The sequence below is a fragment of the Xiphophorus hellerii genome, chromosome 6 (genome assembly GCF_003331165.1).
Source record: "Xiphophorus hellerii strain 12219 chromosome 6, Xiphophorus_hellerii-4.1, whole genome shotgun sequence".
Taxonomy (NCBI): Eukaryota; Metazoa; Chordata; class Actinopteri; order Cyprinodontiformes; family Poeciliidae; genus Xiphophorus; species Xiphophorus hellerii.
In genome coordinates this window covers 23,812,866-23,832,432 of record NC_045677.1, presented here as the reverse complement: position 1 = coordinate 23,832,432, position 19,567 = coordinate 23,812,866, and the positions used below count along the sequence as shown (strand labels likewise).

General features: G+C 36.6%; 1 protein-coding gene across 2 annotated transcripts in view; it reads right to left on the bottom strand.

Annotated features, from left to right (window-relative positions):
- Positions 1-18,711, bottom strand: part of usp33 (ubiquitin specific peptidase 33) — a 34,864-nt gene extending 16,153 nt beyond the window's left edge. Inside the window, exons 1-9 of one of the 2 annotated variants that reach the window (XM_032564955.1) lie at positions 18,550-18,711; positions 11,701-11,799; positions 10,595-10,648; positions 9,624-9,686; positions 5,044-5,193; positions 4,769-4,877; positions 2,192-2,261; positions 967-1,080; positions 696-774 (exon numbers count right to left, since the gene is read on the bottom strand). In XM_032564955.1, coding sequence (XP_032420846.1) covers positions 696-774; positions 967-1,080; positions 2,192-2,261; positions 4,769-4,877; positions 5,044-5,193; positions 9,624-9,686; positions 10,595-10,648; positions 11,701-11,784 — 723 coding nt within the window. In that variant the 5' untranslated portion in view covers positions 11,785-11,799; positions 18,550-18,711. Of the gene's footprint in view, positions 1-695; positions 775-966; positions 1,081-2,191; positions 2,262-4,768; positions 4,878-5,043; positions 5,194-9,623; positions 9,687-10,594; positions 10,649-11,700; positions 11,800-18,549 lie in introns of those variants that run through there. The other variant, XM_032564956.1, reaches the window with a different exon arrangement.
- Positions 18,712-19,567: the final 856 nt, after the last annotated feature.

Below are 19,567 nucleotides of genomic sequence, written 5' to 3'. Positions count from 1 at the left end.
CAATTTTATGAGAACTCAAAAGAATAACACAAAATGAGAAACACTGAGCATTTTGAGAAGTTATACTTTGGTATTGGTTTGACAAAAAAAGATAAGAATCAAATTTTTAAATTAGAATTTTATTTTTTTATTATTGTTATTAATGAACCACACAGACTTACCAAGCTGATCGCGACAGACCATGATAACTCTAGCGAAGCTTTTCTATTAATAATGCGACTTTTTTCTGCTAATATATCATATTTATATTTATACACAATATCTACAGTATATTTCTTGCTATAACCCCTTATAGTCCATACATACATAGTCTTGTACATCTGTAAATAAATATTTATATCTCGTAGAGCACTTCTGGATAGATGCAAACTACATCTCGTTGCTTGTACTTGTGACAGTGCAATGACAATAAAGTTGAATTCTATTCTATTCTATTCTATAATTTAAAAAATATCTTAGTCTTACTCGAATAATCCATTGCATGGAAATAAAGTGTTTTATAAACAGTTCACATTTTTACCTTTTTATTTTAAACACTATATATAACCTGCCTTCAATTTCATAACTATCTGCTACTTTGTAAAGCTTTATTACCAAAAATCCCCAAAAATTAATTTATATTTGTGGTAAAACTTGGAAAAGTTTTGTATGAGACTGTATGTTGCACACCAGTTTCATCATGAAGTATGTCCTACCTGCTGAGAATACCCTCTAAACATCGGGTTTATGGCTTTGATCCCCTGGAACAAGTTGGTTGGAACGACGTAGGAGGGTCTGCAATGAGAAAGGAAAACAGTCAGCTTTAAAAGAAAAGCAGAGATATGCTCAAATAATTTATATTCCAGCTTCTCCAAAATGTTTTCTCTGAACATTGTGGTGAGGTTGTATTAAAAATGACATCTGCTCTTTCAGTGTAGCTTGTAAAAACATGTTTAAAAGGGGGAGAAACAGACGATAATGTCCAACCTGTTCTTGTGCCACAGGTCTGACACCAGCTTCTGGTAGCTTTTACAGAGAGCAGGCTTCTTGTCCGTTTTTACCAAACCACCGCATTCAAGAAAAAACTGTGTCAAAGGCGGGCTGCAGTGAAAAGAAAGAATAAATATCAATTCATTTATCACGTACTATCAAGAAGATAAATAGATTCTTATTTGAAGGGAGCTCTGCAGTGGTTTAGTTCCCTGCAATTGTTTCATACTTGCTCTATTCTGTATTTTTTACATGAATATAAATAAAACCTTATTTCACTTGCAGAGTGTTATCAAAAATTCCTACAGTCACTATCCCATGCGGGGAAGACATTTCATGTAAGTGAGAGCTAAAGAACATCAAAGCAAACGAAAGAATACGCCAAAGGGATTTCGTTCAGCAGATACAGGATGAACAAGAATTTGCAAAATAGTAAAAGCAGGGACTTTGCGACTCAGACTTTTACATTGTTAAAACATAACTTTAACCCTCTTCTTTGGGTCAAAATGTTAACATACAGCTTTGGAAACGATCAGTTTCTCTGATTTTACTTTTAATAGGTATATGTTTGTTCTTGTATTCTATGAACTACTCACAACATGTCTCTGAAATTCCAAGCAAAAATTTAGCATTTATTTGCAGAAAATGAAAAATGGTCAAAATAAGGAAAAGGATTTAGAGCTTTCAGACATCAATAAAAACAAGTTGCTATTCAGTTAGAAACAACAATACTAATGTTCGATCTCAGGAGGAGTTCAGAAATCCGTATTTGGTGGAAAAACCAGGAGGTTTTCAATGGGGTTCACTGCAGTGGGCTCTTCATTTTTTTTTGCAGAGCTGTAATTACCCAAACCAAATGGCCACTTAAACAAAGAGAATCTCAGAAGAGTCAAAGGAAACAATAGAAAAGAATAAAGATGTAGAAGTGAATAGAGCAGGAGCTGATGTGTAACACAGGAGCCCACAGGGAACTACAAAAGGCCATTTCTGGCTTCTCAAATGGTGCAGTGCACCAACTCGCACTCAGCCATCAATCTCCCAAATGAACACAGTCGTGGTTATTTCTCACCGTCTGCAAGAAGCGAGCGGGAACATAATAAAAAAAAAGAAATGGATACAGAAAAAGAGTGCTGAAAGTGTGATAAAAGGACAGCAAGATTGAGAAAAACCATCAGAAAGCGACGATTTCAGAGGCTGATGTGGCGCAGAGGACGGGACTCACCAGTTGGAAAGGGCTTGGAGGGCAGCGTTCATGTAGCAGGTGTTGCCAATGTTCTTCAGCCCCGTCAGACCTGAAGAGCACAGAAAACCTCAGAAGTTAGAACAAGCTTCTCATGAATTATTTTTAGAAATGCGTGGTGGCTCACAGGAAGTGTGGAAATGTTCACAAAACCAACTCGGTTCCAGGGATTAAAGTTTTATAGCAGGCACGTAAAAACGTTCACAGTTTTCTTCACGTTTAGGGTGGAGTCAGGGGACTAAACTTTTACTCTTCTATGTAATTTAGGAGTTTTAGATTTTTTTGAATTACTTTTTCAAAAACTTCACAAACTAAGATTACTCTGCCTTTAAGCAAGTTAGAAAAGCCCAGGTGATAATATCACCTTTAAGCTAATAATCATGTCTGAAATCTGGGTGTAGTGATGAACTCTGACATGAACCTTTTGAGTCACATAAAGACAGTTACAAAATCAGCCTTCTTTCAGCTGAAGAACATTTCCAAGAATAAAATACCAATGTCCCAGAAAGATCTATAGAATCACATGAATGCATTTATTGATAATGACCTTTATTTAAATGTACAACTCAGACATGTCACAAAATACATGTCACAATTTGATCCACTGTTCCAATTAGCAGAAGCTAAATCGCATCTGCAGTCTTTTGACAAGTTACAAAAATGGATACAATAAAATAATAAAATAAGACAGAAAACATAACACCATAAGTTGCATTATATTTTGCCAAATTATAAAAAAAAGTGTTTTAAAGACACATAGGTACAGAGTTCTATCAGGAGGAATGGACCAGAACTCCAGCAAATTACTATGCAAAGTTTGTGGAAGGAAACCCAGTGTATTCACTCAATGTTTTGGTGTCATAATGTGACTAAACAATTCTCAGTCACAAATAATTTTAAACATAAGATTATTGAAGTTCTTGGATCTTACTGTATTGGTATTGTTTCCATTGTATTTCCAGTTCACATTTATTAATGCATATTTTAGCAAAAACCATAATGTGTTTATTTGTAAACAATACTCATATCATTAGATCCATGTCTGGAATTACTTTGAAACAAAAGATATTGCTCAAAAAGTTACAATTTTAGGAAATATATGGACATTTTTCCTGCCTCATTTCAAAACATCAGCATGTCAAAAATCCTTGCTGATTCCTTTAGGCGAGACGACAAACTCAATCAAAAGATAAAACTCCAAACTCCATCTAATCTACCTCAAAATCATTTCATTTGCGCCACATATTTATTGTGATCAGAGCTTATTCCTCAGCAGAACCGTGTAGGATGCAGTGTGAGGAATGCTGTTAGGTAAAGTCTGCATATTCAAGATATATTCAAGTCTGTGTATTCTGCTGTCAGCTTTGCTGCTCTGAGCCACATGTGCAGCTGCTAAGGGACGCTGCTGCACATCCACTGTTGAGTAGAACTAAAATTTTTAGCTGCAGTCGCTGGGCAGAAACGCTGTAGAACATGGAAATAAAATCTGAGACTGTTTTATATTCACAGCAGTAAGTAATTCATCCACAAACCTTTATTGCTTGTCTGTGGGATTTCTGCTGAGGTAAAACTGATGGAAGACTTGAGACGAGGTGAGGCAACACTCTCGCTCAGGTTGTCAGACGAAAATTAGATCTCCTTTCGTTTCCAATTACAGGCTACCCTTTGACCTAACCTAACTGCTGATTTTAACGTCAGTGCTTTTGACATGTTTATATCTGAATTTGGATTAAAAAGTGAAGGAAGAAATTAATTTGGAACTAGGCACGCACCGATCCACTATTTTCACTTCGAATACCAACACAGATATTTATCAGCCGATACAGAAGAGCAGAGCTTAAATGACTTAAAACCCTTCTCATTTTTAAACACAGACATTAATGTATTGAATTACAAATTTATTTGATAACTCTCCACCAGCACACTTAAATAAACCACCAGGGGGCGCAGCGGTGGCGCAGGGGGTAAAATGGCGACTCATACAGACGCCTTAGTCCTCGACGCCACAATCCCTCTTTCCTGTTAATTGACTGTAGGATAAAGGCCAAAGGAGCCAAAAAATCCTTAAAAAAATAAAAATAATACACCAATATTTTGGTCAAACATGCAAAAACAACTTTGATATGATCAGCCAGAGCAATTATGAGTATAACAGCCAATGTAAAATAAATAAACTGAAAGTGACAAAACCAACAGGTTTTTGTCTACTTTGATCAAACAAGTAGAAAATAAACTAACAATCCCTTCAAATGGTTCAGGAAGTGCAAATAGGAAATCTAGATAGAACGTAAAACAAATAATAAAGCATCACTCAGCGCACAAAGCACAGAATTAGACTGAATAGATCCACCCTTATATATTGGGAACATTGTCACGATATCTGATCAAGATTATTATTATTTTTTTTTTTTTTTTTTTTTGCAATATTGGGACCAATATGGATATCAATATTGGACCTGTGCATCTCTACTTAAAACCACTTGTCTAGACAGAAGAATGAGACTTTATTAAATCATTTCCTTGTTTTTTTCACATAAAAACACAATTTGGTGAACTCACCTCTGGCCCGCAGGTTGTCCTCCTCTTCTGTCTCCATGTCCAAGTCTTCGTAACCAACATTAGAGGGCAGCTTCAGAGAACTTGGGCTCCCAGGGGCCTTACTGTTATCCTAAAGCAACATTGTCCACAGATAAAATCATTGTATGTTATTTAGTAAACAAATAAGCACAATTTTAACATTTTGCAACCGCTGAATCTTGTGCAGCAACACATGCAATCAATACAAACTGCTCTGTAACATTAACCCTTGTTGAAAAAGTGAAGGCTGCTCGTACCTGAACATCATTCTGCGGTAAGGGAAGAGGTTCGACGATGGCGTTTGGAGAGTGAGGACCTAATTTACGCTCCAGGAAAACCTCTTTGCCACAAGCGTAGCACCAAACTCGAAGCGTCGTCAGATTCACCGTCAGGTTGTGCCTCGTCTCCTACACAAAAATCAATTAAAATAATATTATAATCCCTGCTAAACAATCAAACAGTGATTCTGAAGGAGTTCCAACTCAAATAATTAAAATAAAACTATAAAGTTGTAGTAAATGACATTCCCTATAAAGGAAATGCACAGAAATGCTTGAGGTTGGTGTAGTTTTAGATGGTTTTCCTCTGGTGGCCTTGTTTCATGCAGCAGTTTACTGCAGGTGAGACACAAAGCCTATTTATCACAGTGCAGTCCACAGAGGAAAACAGAACATCCTATTAACATTTATTACGATGAATGATTTCAGAACAGTAAAATCTTTTGCACTATAATGTATTTCTTTTCATAGAAACAATCCCTGTTTAAGTGGCTCTGTGTTTAATATGCGTTTTCTCTAGAGGGAGTCACTGACAAAGATATTTATCTTGGAAGTCAAAGGTTAAACCTTAGAATGATATTCAAATTGAGCTGAACGTATTCTAGTTGAAGAACTGTTTTTGGTTGTAACAAATATGACCAATATCAGTTAATATGTTTCTTATTTTAAGCATACAAACACAAAACACTGGCTTTAAATGATCAACTAACTTTGGCTAGATTGAATCATAATTCATATTTCATTTGATCTGAAACACATTATGCAATGAGATTACCGTAGTTTGAATTTAATGTAGGGCTGAAACGATTAATCAGATTAATCGTGATTAATTGATTTTTGAGATACTCAACTAATTTAGTATTTGATTAATTGTTAACTGGATTAAACTGATTTTTTTTTAAAGGCAATTTGCCGAAAGAAAAACACAATGAGAGTAGTAATTAAGCCAAAATAGTCCAAAATATATATACACATATCGGAATTAAAATTTAAAAATACATTTATTCTACACAAAACTCCTCAAGCGAAATAGTTTTAGCTCCACCTGGTTCAAATTCTGTAAAACAAAGCTGTCCAATTATTAATAGGTTAATCCAAAACATATGCAACAGATTAGCTCTACACCGTATTAATATTAAATCAAGCAGACAGAACTGAGCTTTTCACATGTTGATGCTAGAAGTATTTTTTAGCTGCAGATGCTTCCTTTGCTATAAATGATCAAGTGTTCACTAAAGGAATGCTGTTAATGAATTTTAAGTAATAAGTTGTCAATTTTCTTATCTAAAAATTTTATTAAATTATTTGCATCTTTTAACATATTTGTAACATTGTATAAAACTGGTTTATGTGGTTAAATAAAAAATATAAAAAATCAGCAGAATGTGCAGATCCAATTTCTCATCATATTTACCAGCAGACATAATCGATTACTAAAATAATAACCGTAATTTAATCTGGACTGAATTCGATCCTACATGACTGGACTAACTGTCTTCCATCCAAGAATTGTTCATCTGCATCTTTTATTCTTTTATGACAAGTTTCACCCTAAAATGGCTTTCAAGCCCTGTTTTCATTGAGAATATAAAAATAGCTTAAATGTTTGGACTTGAACACGGGTGTGACGTTTTGACTTATCAAGACAAATGGATTCACAGACGTTAACACAAAAGGTTTAACAAAATTCAGGCTGAGTCTTTAGTGTCTGGTTGCTGGTATGACAGGTGGAGGCGGCTGTGTGCCGTTGAGGAAAATGTCTGAGACCCGCTGACCCACTGCCGCCCTGACACACAACAGCAGTGAAACAGTTTGACTGAACATGAGCAGCAGCCAACCAGCAGATCCTGTATTATTCATAAGGGAGTCCATTAGCCTTTGCGCAGCGGGCCAGGACCGATTTGGCAAAAGAGACACACCAGATGGAACACGGTATCCAAATCTCCCCCGACCCATTTAAAAGATTCATGAAGGAAAATGTACAAGGCAATCCATGAATAACAATGCTGTAAATATGCCTCTTCACCAAACCTTATAATGCCTTGTGTTTCAGTTAACTGCTTTGACATTGCTGTCAATTAGAAAAACCAAAATATTTCTACAACTTTTCCCTCGTTAACTCTTTAGCCTTCGGCTCTCACGACCCTTTATATTCATCAGCAGAGATATTGAAGAAGCAACGTTTCAACAGTTAAATACTTTCCTAACAATAACCGATTGCTTTGACATCTTTCAGTCTGTTACAGAGACCGTTCTAGTCAAAGTGTTCAATGATATCCCCATAAATATAGACTGTGGAAGAACCACAGTGCTGGTTCTGTTGGACCTCAGTGCAGCTTTTGACACCGTTGACCACGACATATTATTAAAGCAACTAGTGACTCTCTGGTCTATACTCAACTGGTTCGAGTCTTACAAAAATAATAGGGATTTCTTTGTTTCAATATGTAACTTTTCATCAAAGTGGATAGAAGTCACATGTGGGGTACCCCAAGGCTCAATCCTAGGATACCCTCTTGTTCAATATCTATATGCTCCCAATAGTTCACAATATAAAAGGAAATAAGTTTATATTTCATAAGTGTGCAGATGATACACAGCTCTACATTACAATATCACCAGAAGACTCTGAACCGATTCAATCACTGTGTGAAGGTGCCAAAACTTTTCCCACCTGAATAGAAACAAAACTGAAGTTATCTTTTGACCTAAAAAGGAACGATCTGGAGTCAACGCTCAGGTTCAGTTATTACAGCTGGAAAATAGAGATCAGGCCTGAATTCTGGGTGTAGTGATGGATTCAGACCTGAACCTTCAGAGCCACATAAAGACATTTACAAATTCAGCCTTCTATCACCTGAAGAACATTTCCAGGAATAGAGGACTAATGTCTCAATAAGATCTAGAGAAACTCATCCGTGCGTTTATCTTTAGTCGCATCGATTACTGCAACATGAAGGAAAATGTTCCACAGGTCTGCCTAAGCTGATCCAGAACGCTGCTGCTGGCGTTCTGACTAAAACCAGGAAGATGGAGCACATCACCCCAGTTCTAAAGTCCCTCCACTGGCTCTCTGTAGCTCAGAGAATAGACTTTAAAATACTGTTAGTTTATAAATTACTGAACGGTTTAGCACCATGATACATTAAAAATCTGCTGTTGTCATAGCAACCTTCCAGATCTCGCAGGTATTCTGGTTCTGCTCTGCATCCCCAGAACCAGAACCAAACATGGAGAAGCAGCATTCAGCTTCTAAGCACCACAAATCTGGAACAAACTTCCAGAAAACTGCTAAACTGTTGAAACACTGAGTTTCTTTAAATCAAGGATCAATTAGAAAATAAATTAATTCTAGTCTGGTTTATAACTTTTCGTTTCTTCTCTTTATTGTTCCACTTAATGTTTTTTTTTTTGTTTAGTTGGTTGGCCAAATTATGTTCTTATTATGTAAAGCACTTTAAACTGCCTTGTTGCTGAAATGTGTTATACTAATAAACTTGACTTGACCCCATCTATAAAATATTAATAACACAAGCAGCCACTGTTTGAGTTCCTTTCTACAAATAGTGTTCACTCTTTTCTACACTCAGATTTCCAAAACTCTCAGGATTGTTGATAGACTGAAGGATAGAGCGGCCAGTTAGATGGTTGACCAATGGATGGACAAATACTTTAACCCTAGCGTCCTTACAAATAAAACAAAAGACTTCCAAATTCAGCTGCATAAGGAGTAAATTTCAAACTGTAATCTCAGTAATAATCTCTGCTAGATCCAGACAGGATCTGGTTCCTGGATGAATGGCGAAGAGAAGAAGATTAAACCATTTTTCCCTTCAGGGCATTCAGCACACAAAACGCATTTCATACAAGCTTTAAATACGACGTCGAATAAAGAAAGAAGAAGATACCATTTTAATCCTGCACAGTCTAACTGCAGTGATGTAAAAACAACAAGGCAGAGCAAATTACATGTTTGCCTTTTAAATGGGCCTTTACTCCTAACCCCAATATTCTGGGGAGGAAAGTTTCAATCAAGAAGACAAGAGGCTGAGTAAACTGCAGGACTGCAAAGAGGAGTGGTGGATACTGTAACCATGGAGGTGAGAGCGCTAGCGAATCTCCCCCACTTCCCCGAGGATTGGAAATTAATAATGGATGATCCGCTGCTGAAACCGAACTGAAAGCGGAGATCTAGGCAGAGAGTCAGTTCAGTGCACTTCAAAGGGCTAAAAGGATGCACGTGCTGGATGTGTGTGTGTGTGTGTGGGTGTGTGTGTGTGCGTGTGTGGGTGTGTGTGTGTGTGTGTGTGCGTGTGTGTGCGTGTGTGTGTGTGTGATCACAGGGAGAGGAGGTTAAAAATACATGCAGTGCTGGAGGTGGTTTTATTGCAAGTAATGGCTCCTGGGACTCTGATGTGGTATTTCAGGGACTTCAACATGCAACTCCTCTACTTCCTCACTCAATCCTCCTCTTTTAATAGTTTCAAGTTAAACACCATAGTCTCGATTTGAATCTTTTTCTGGCTAAGATGCATCGTAAAGGCTGGGAGATCTCTCACCTGGGAATGGACTGTGCTGTGGTCAGCATGGGATTCTCCACAGCCTACATATGCACAGCCGTTCTAGAGAGGAAAAACGCCAAGTTGAATGCAGCAGAATGTAAAAAAAACAGAGTTAAATTATGAAAACTCACAATTTCTTACAAAAGTATCCATACACTTAGAACTTCTCAGCATTTAGTCATTCTTAGATTCTACTGGACGATAAATTGTCTCATAAATTATTGTGATAAACAATAATATTGTCGTTTTGAGACCATTTTCCACTAATGTAAAAATAATGGAAGTTTAAGCCTGTCACAATAAGGAATAAATCAATTAATTCCATAGTAAATTAAAACAAACTCAAGAATTTCCATTTGCATGGTTTATCGTTTTCTCTGTCCTTTCTTTCTAACAAAAACTGGATGATAAAAGTCTTCGGTCTAAGATATACATTTTGATATATACATTAGAGATGCTGTTCAATTATAAATCAAATAATAATAAACAGATCAGTCATACACTGTGTTGATGTTAAGTCAAGCAAAAAAAGTTGAGGTTTTTATATGTTGACATTATAAGTATTTTTTTAGCTTCCAGTACAAACTTTGCTACAAATTATCAAGCATACACTTAAGGAATGCTGTATTTTTGCATTCTAGGCAATAAAATTTTTATTTTGTAATTTAAAAACAAAGTAAATCATTTTGTTGATTTGCATTTTCGTATGCATTTCTAATATTGAAAAATAAACCTAAGAGGTTAACTAAAAAATCTGCAGAATGCGACCATTTTATTTAAACGATTAATCAGTTAATCGTCAGATTAATCGATTACTAAAATAATCATAATCTACAGCCCTAATACAATCTAAATAAAAACACTGAAGTTAGTCGTCGCAGAAGCATAAAAATCTTCATGGGGGATGAACTCTTTTGCAAGGCACGGTATACAGAGTCAAATCAGTTTACTAGCAGGCATCACCTTACCTCCAAACAAGCCCAAAGGTTTGGTCCCCTAACTTTACAGTCTTGACAATGGCCCTAAAAATGAGAGGTAAAGATGCTATGTTATGGGTGTCCAGCTCCAGTCCTCAACAGTTAGTGTCCTGGCTGGTTTTAAATGCACCTCTGCTCTGATTTAAACGATGCAGCTACCTTCATAGAATGTCATAAAGTTCTGCAGAGGTATGCTAATGAAGCATGATCTGATTGAGATCCTGTTTACATGACAATGATGCAACAAAATTTGAATTTTTGTTCCATTTCTGTTAATACATTCACATGAAGACATTCTAATTACAATCTGTGTTTACACAGTAACGGTACACATCCAAAAGGTGTAATGCCCTCGCCACGCCACTAGTTGGTGCTAGGTTTTTTAAAACTAAGTGTGCGGTATTTAAAATAAAAAAAAGTGCTACTTGAAAGCACGTCGATTAGCGTTTCTCCATCAGATAGCGTTCCCCCAGATAGTGGGGGAAACACGCACTATGTGCGTCTGATTAGGGTGCAGTTGGGAAAAAGTGGCATAACTTCGCTGAAACACGTTGTTTGAGCTTTCACGGTGTCCGTAGTTCTCTAGATAAGTGCGCAGAACAAGCACACGTGTATTTTGCCACCTGGGCGGTGCGGAGCGGTGAAGAGACGCTGTGGGAACCGTATCTGATGGGGAAACACGAACTGTAGTAACACCAGCATTGTCAGTAGTTTCTTCTTCTTCTGTGGATTGTAGGAAGCAGCTATGTTTTGCGTCATACTATGCATGAGCTAGGGATTCCCTGACAAAATATCCATTTATTCTGTTTTCAAGACAACGGACACCGGTACGTTTCAGAAACCCGTTCTCAAACTGTGCCGTTGTCAGAGAAAACATTCGGTGGTTTGATGTAAATGTACAGAACAAACACAACAAAACTTTCATTTTCAGAAATTGCTGTCGTGTAAACAGGGCCTCAGGTGTGCTGAACCAGAAAGAGAACCGGTACATGGCCCGTTGAGGACTGACTGTAGACACCACTGTGCTAAGTAATTAGCACAACAAAACAACAGAAATAAAACTATGAATTACAGTTTATAGTAGTTTAATTACTCACATTTGATTTCTGGATAAGTTCCTCCTTGGTAATTTCCCCCACACAGTCCAGGTGGGGGCAGTCACAGCTGGACGCTGGCGGCATCCCTCACTGTCCAGTCTGCAGTCAAGAAGAAAAACACTGTTTGGTAAAATTAGCTTTAAAGGTTCAGTGACTTCCTGTGTTTTTCTCAAAAGGTTGCGCATAAACCCTTCATCTGATAGTCGACACAGGAAACATTAATCAGTTTACTGCAAGGGCGTAGGTTTGGTCTAAGTTTTGGTGGGACCTTACAACTTACTGACCAACCCCACTCGCCCCCACACGCACCATTTTTGACCAGTGGGGGTGGGGCGGCACCACATTGGCTTAATAACCCCCTCCCCCCACCATAACCATAACTTGATCATACATCTTGTGTATACAACCAGATACAGTCATACTCAGCAGATCAGTTCAAGAACACTTTACTTTTTCCTTTTCAAAATTCAGCAAACATTACAAGTAAGATCATAAGCTATAATGCAGCCATGGGAAGAGGCTAAACCATTTGGCCTGAAACAGCAACCTTTTATTGGGCAGCTGCTGTGCTGCAATGAATTTTACATCAGGCTGGTATGGCGCACTCCCCATGTCCAGGGCACTGCTGCCTTGACTTCCCTGGTCACTGGCACTCACACTGACTGCCTCCTATAGAGCAAACAAAGCGTAACCTGGTTTGTATTCACACTAGCTTAACTTAATTTAAGACTAACACTTCAAATGCCATATTTACTGAGATAATTTCACAGTATATTACATATCTGAGAACTAACACCTCACCTGGAGCCCTGAAGCTCCAGCCACCTCTCCATCGTTCTGCTCTGCCCCTTGCTCTGCTGTCTGAGCATCCTATGTGAAAAAATATTACATAATTAACAGACCTATTCTACCTCACATTCAGTGCTGACCTTACTAAACACCGGACTTTACAACAAATGCGTTGCGTGATAGATATCCAACTTATGGGTCCCCTCACTGTACTTACAGCCGAGGTAGCGAAATAACTTCTAATGTCTGTCGTCCTTTTCTTTTTTGGTGGCGACATGGTCTCGGAGACTCATAATAAATGTCAAACTCAGAAGGAGACGCGTTCACTTTCAGCACCATGGACCAAGCTTCCGTTCCGCGTGTGGCCAGCTGGCCGCCGCCTGTTGCAGTTAATCAAAGAACGTAGATCCACGTTCTTTGAGCCAACAGCGGCATGGGTCGTCATAGTTCATAACAGTGAATTTTAAAATGAATGCTACCACTGCGTAGTATATTGAAATATTAAACTAATCAATGTAGATTTTCGTTTATTTATTTTGTTTTTGTTAAAAAAATACATATGTTTTTTTGTTTTTTTAATTAATATGGCAAAAATTGGTCGGGACTATTTTATATCCCTTGAATATTGGTCGTGACATGTCACGACCGTCCATACCCAAACCTACGCCCATGGTTTACTGCAACCCGACATCTCCATGCATGACGAGTTTTTCCACGCCCGTGTGTACTAAAACATTTAACACACTGATATATTGAGTAACGATTAAAAAAAAAACATCAGGTCACACCTAGTAATATGAAATTTATCTTATCATATTCCTACTCCAGGAGTAGACCTTATTTGCTGTTGAAGCATCCAAAACTACAAGCCGAAGTGGTGCAACAGGAACAGCGAGACTGGAGTCTGCAAATACCTTCTCAACGTTCCTGATCACTGTCAGCCATGTGACAGGGGAGAGGTTATAATGTTATCACAAAGATAAATGAAACACCGACAATAAGACACGCTGTACTCAAAGTAAAAGGAATGTTAAAGTCAAAGCAACATGGTTCTGAAGCTAAACGATTTATATTTCATCACATTACAACCACAGACTTTAATGTATTTTATGTGATAAACCAACATAAAGCAGAGTGTGTAATTATGAAGAAGAAAATGGTAGATTGTTTTACATTAAATTAGGGCTGCAATTAATTGTGATGAATTGATTATTGAAATAATTGTCAACTAATTTAGTAATCGATTAATCGTTGACTGGAGTATATAGATTTAAAACAGGCCATTTGCTAAAAACCCCCAACATGCTCAGTGCAATAATTAATCAAAAAATGCACAAAACATATAGTTTGCCATTAAGTTAAAGAAAACAAACATTCCTTTGTCAGTAATATTTTTTAGTTGCAGATGCATCCTTTGCTACAAATAATCAACCGTTCACTTAAGGAATGATACGTTATTGCATTTTAGGCAATGAAATGTTTATTTTCTTATTTAAAAAACAAACTTTTAATGTATTTCTAATGTTGTATAAAAATACTTAAGTGGTTAAATGAAAAATCTGCAGAATGTGGCAGTTTCTCTATCCAATTAATCAATTAATCATGAGGATAATTGATTAATCGTCAGAGTAAAGAGTTAATTGCCAAAATAATCAATTATTAAAGTAATCAGTACTTGCAGCGCTAGTTTAGTTTGGTACAATCCAATATAAGGATGTAAGACGTATATGCTAAGTATTATAGTAAACATGTCTAAAGACTGTGATCTAGTGAGATGAGACCAAAGTTGAATTTCTTTGCCTACATGCAAGATGCTGTGTGTGAGAAAAACTAACATACTATCCCCACTTTGGAACACGGAAATAACAGCATCATGGTGAAGGGACAGCGAAGCTGGTCTGAGTTGACGGGAAGATCAATGGTGCAGGGCAATCCTTTAATAAAAGTCTCTAGACGTGCAAAGCTGGTTGACAGACCCAAAAGACTTGCATTACAATTAAATACATTGAAGTTTGTGGCTGAACTGTGACAGAATGTGAAACAGTTCAATACTTTAACAACAAACTACAATATCTGAATAATAATAATTATTTACTCATTCCAGTGAGGATTTTTTTAAGGTTTTGTTGGCTCGAGTGGTCTTTATTTGAAAGTAGTTTGACAGGAAACTGGGTAATCAGAGAGGGGGAAGACATGCAGCACATGTCGCCAGGCCAGGAATCGTACCTGCGACCACCGCCACGAAGCCTAAGGCCTCAATACGTGGGTTGTGCTTTGCCCCTGCGCCACCACTGCATCCCCTCCAGTGAGGATTTATGTTCATTTTGCTCATCAGAACTTCTTATTGTTTGTTGATCTTCTTATTGTTTGTTGATCAGTAGTCCAGATTAAAACGGTTACATGTTTATTTAGTAGTATGTAATTATTCCAATTCAATTAAATAATACTTTATGTTGCTGTAACTCATCGTAGCAGTCAGTCTTCCAACAAACTAGAGGCCTCTGACTGAAGATTGCTGCTGCAGGACATGCTAACAACTCAATATCAAGGCAGGAGAGACAATATTCCATGGTAACATGTCCTGCATGATACAATAAGTCATTGGCAAGCACTGCTAATCCACCTCATTTGCTTTTTCTTCTCCTCTTTAAATTCCTGTCTTGTTTTGTGGATAAAAAGCCAGATTCACGAAGCCCCCTTTTCAACTCCTCTGGGACTATTTGAGCTTTTCAGATGCTAATTAGGTGCTAGCAGATGTAAAAACTATGCCACGTTGCCACGGTTACAGGTCAAAAAACTGTCCAAAACTAAAAATCCAAAACCAACACATTAAAAAAACAGAGGCAGCATTCCACAGGATTTCTTCTCCTCTACAAAAACTTTACAACACTACAGATGAATATTTGTAAAGCTACAGAAAGAAAGAATATGTGAGATGAGAAGATCAAACGTTTTGTTTGAGGAACAGTTGCATTAAACAGGCAATCGTCTCCATGTGTGCAGAAATCATGGTTCTTGTATTAAGTTGTGACATAAAGCAGTGATGTTAGAGTTTAAAGGGACAGTAAACAGAGGAGCAATGAAATGAGAATAAATCAGAAACACTCAAATAAAGAAGCATGTGCACAAAAGATAAAAACAGTTACTTTACTGTATAAAATCAATTCACAATAAGAAATTTTATTGGACTATTAATTGTCCTAGAAGTTATTGCGATAATTGATAATATTGTTGTTCTGAAACCATTTTTCAAGTAATATAATGGTAATGGCATAATAATGCAAGAACACATTCTCAAAGATGAATAAACTTTAAAATGTAATGATCATTTAACCCAGGAACTGGAAGACATTTTAAATATCCCAAATAAACAAAACAGAAACAGCAAATAAATTAAATTATGAAGTCTCTGTAGACAAAATTAACTAAAACAAAAAAATAACCAGTTGAGACTGGAGAGTTTTGTCATTGAGTTTTTGTTAGAAAGAGAGAGACAAAGGAGAAAAATTATAAATCATGCAAATGGAAATAAGTGAGCTTGTGTTAATTTATCATGCGATTAATTGATTTATTGTTTTTCAAGAGTCTGAAAATCATTCATTATTCAGCTATTTACATGTAGTGTAATCTTAACAAATAAAACACACATGGAGGTAAAAATTGAAAAGGTAACCTCTGCAGACTAGAAAACTTGCAATGCAACAAACTAAAGACGCAGCCATATTTTGTGCAGCACATCTGCAAAGTGTCAGCTGCGCTACGATTTACTTAACATGTTTAAAATATATTGTACCGTCAAAGCATCATTTAAAACTAAAGGCGGCTCTTTAACAAAACATCTGATAGGTTTATTGAGCGAAATGCTATAAAACACAAGCTATAATCCTCTAATACATTTATGGTTGTGATTTAGGAGGGTGATGGCTTTTTGAGTTATTCGCAGCATTAAGGGAACATTAATGTTCTTCTCTTGCAAACAGGAAGTCATGAAAGCATAGCTTATCTCAACGGGGAGATAATATCGTAAATACAAACTTGTAATAAATATAATGACGTTCAAGTCAATATGCTCATTAGTAATATGAAAATGACTTATGAGAATAGTTTACAAAATGCAGACTCTTCCTTTTTATACAAATAAACTAACAAGTGGTGAAGCAAAACTTAATTTCTGGATCACTTTACCCTTCAGTCTAAACTTGCACTGAACTTTGGAAGCATGGCTGAAAGGTTAAGAGCAATAAACTCAACAAAAGAAACACACCTGGAAAGCTGGTTTCACTCTGCAGTGCAGACAGTGTCATTACAAACAAACAAGCAGTTTAACATCACGGGTGTTCTATACATGTTTTGGGTAATATGCATCACACGTATCTCAAATTATACCTTTTCACACCACTACTACATTCTGCACCCAGGCTTGGAGCGCATATAAGATTTATAAATTAAAACAGTTTTTCTCTGTATTTCTCCATAAAACTCCAAGCGATCAAACATCTCATTGTCAGAGCTTCTTTTTCTTCTCTCTCATCAAATTAATAATTTAATTGCCCAGATCTGTCAGACATTTCAAAAGCTACTGCAGTATTAATATTGCCATGCAAGTTTCATCATACACTTTACTTATATTTGCATTATATTATTAATGAAACACATTTATTGATCCTTATGGATTTCCGTTTGTGCGCCTATATACTTATGATGTATAGCCTTGTTTTGTTTAATCAAAAATTACTGAAACAGTATGATTACTGGATTTTGAATAAACTGTTATTTTTTATGCTAATTGTTTCATTGCGGTGGGTAAAAAAATGCTTTAAGGAAATGTCAGAAAATATACTCAATCAATTAAAAGCAGTTTTTAAAACTAATTTTTAAGAAAATAAACAAAAAAATTGGTATTGGATTTTGTTTGGTAAATCAAAATAAATCATTTGAACTAATATAAGATCAGTTTTATTTGCCAAATAAAAACATGTAACACACTCAAATTGACAGTGTCTGATCCATAAGGTTATAAGAAGATGTTTTAGAAATTAATGCACTTTACTAAAAGGATATAGACAGACAGATACTCTGCTCCTAATATTCATAACTACTTAAATATTTCAAATATTTAAGGTTAAAGTTCATAAAGAAACTTCAGAATCAGCCAAATTATCATTATTTGCAGGTTAGTTTGGGGATAAACAACAAGATTTTCATTTCTACCAACTATTAGTCATCATTTAGATACATTTAATTGCCCCAAATTTGGGTTTTATCGTTTGTAATGTATGATGTAAAGAGCTTCTAATTAAAATAGGGTCCCTGAGGGGCCCGTGTGCTGAGATGCCTAAGGGGCCCAGAGGGTGTTAATCCTGCTTTGACATGCAGGGTGGGGCGCTCACACAGTCAAAGCATAGCAAACGAAACCCGTGCTCGACTAAAATTTAATAACATTTTCATTGCATGATTAAGTGCTATTGGTGGAAAAGCCAATATCTCGAGATATATTAATATCTTGGGTTAGAAAAGAGCAGACCAACAACAGGTTAACAAAAACCATTGTGCAGAAAACGTGACTCGGCGTCGTTTACCTGGAAGCCAATAAGAAATAGTTAAAGAATTTAATGTTATAAGAAGAAGAAAAAATCGACTCTTCATGCGGTGGTTATCAAAAAAGGAAACGGGTTACTTGTTTTTGGATTTAAATCAGATTGCAGAAGTGTGTGGTTTTGGCCTGGTCCGCTGCTCCTCAGAGTGAGCTGTCAAAATCAGGCGAGGCGTCACAGGCTGACTTCGCTGTTAGCATTAGCCCGCTGGCAGTGACTGATCAATTTTAAAGCGGTTATTTGGGTTTCAACTTAACCATGGCTTCTCCATTAACGTTAAAACACGGCGTAGACGTACTCTCACTGAAACACAAACAGAAATGTTTCCGTGTGACGCTTCGTCCCTGATAACCATCTCGCTACGGACATGCTAACTGATTAGCCAGCTAAGGTTACTGATGATCAGTGACGAACCAACACAGGAGTCTTTGCCATCAACAAAAATAAAACCACCCGCGGTCCTTACCGGCTCGATATAAAGACACGCCGCTTCTCAAGTAAACTCAGCTCTTCTTGACGTCTCAGATGAACATTTGGTCTGTATTTCGAGACATTTTCTCAGAGGGCAATCCTTCACTGTAAACGATAACTCTTCCCCCCTTCCCCGTCTCACAGCGTGGTTGCTAACGTTACAACTGTCCCCGCCCCTTTTCGTCACAGGATACGATGGTCACACGATTCAGTGGAACACCGGTGTTGTGTGAAATGCAGTAAGCGTTAAATACATAAATAAATCGTTAAATAAATGAATAAATTAATTATTTAATAAACCTAAAATAAAAAACAAATCCTGCCTATCCTACTGTACAGTCTCGTGTGTTTGCATTTTTTTCAAATTTAGCGGTAGTGTTATCCTTTATCAAGTCAGCATTATCAAGTACTATGATTATTCTCATTTACAAATACTCTCATCGATGACCTAAATGTAATTTAGAGAAATAATTAAACAATATAAATTACAATAAGAGTAAATTATATATAAGTTCTTGATTAAGAATCAGTATCATGTAAAGAGTATTCACACAATTAAATATATTGTGCAGCAAACCCAACCCAAGTGCCACCTAGTGTGAAAAAATTGGAATATCAACCAAACCAAATTTCCCCTGAATATTCCTTTACCGTCATCAATGTACTTGATAAAGTTTTAAATGAGCTATTCTCTTTCTTTTTTCTTTTTTTTTAGCAGTTATGGGCAGAGGTGGTGGAGTACCCCCAAATTTTACTTGCTTAGGAGTTGCATGACTTCAATATATTTTTACTCATGTTTAATTAATTCAGCTATTTTGTAAAACGGGCACTCAAGTATTGAGTCACCAGTCATAATATCTGATTTCATATTTAAAATCGTATCATCAAACAAAAATAGGTATGTTCAAATTCTGGGATTTTATGGACTAACATGAAAAAATGAATCCAAATCACATAATTAAAAATGTCCAAATTCAGGGAAGAAGCAACATTTTTCCAAATACATTTTTTAA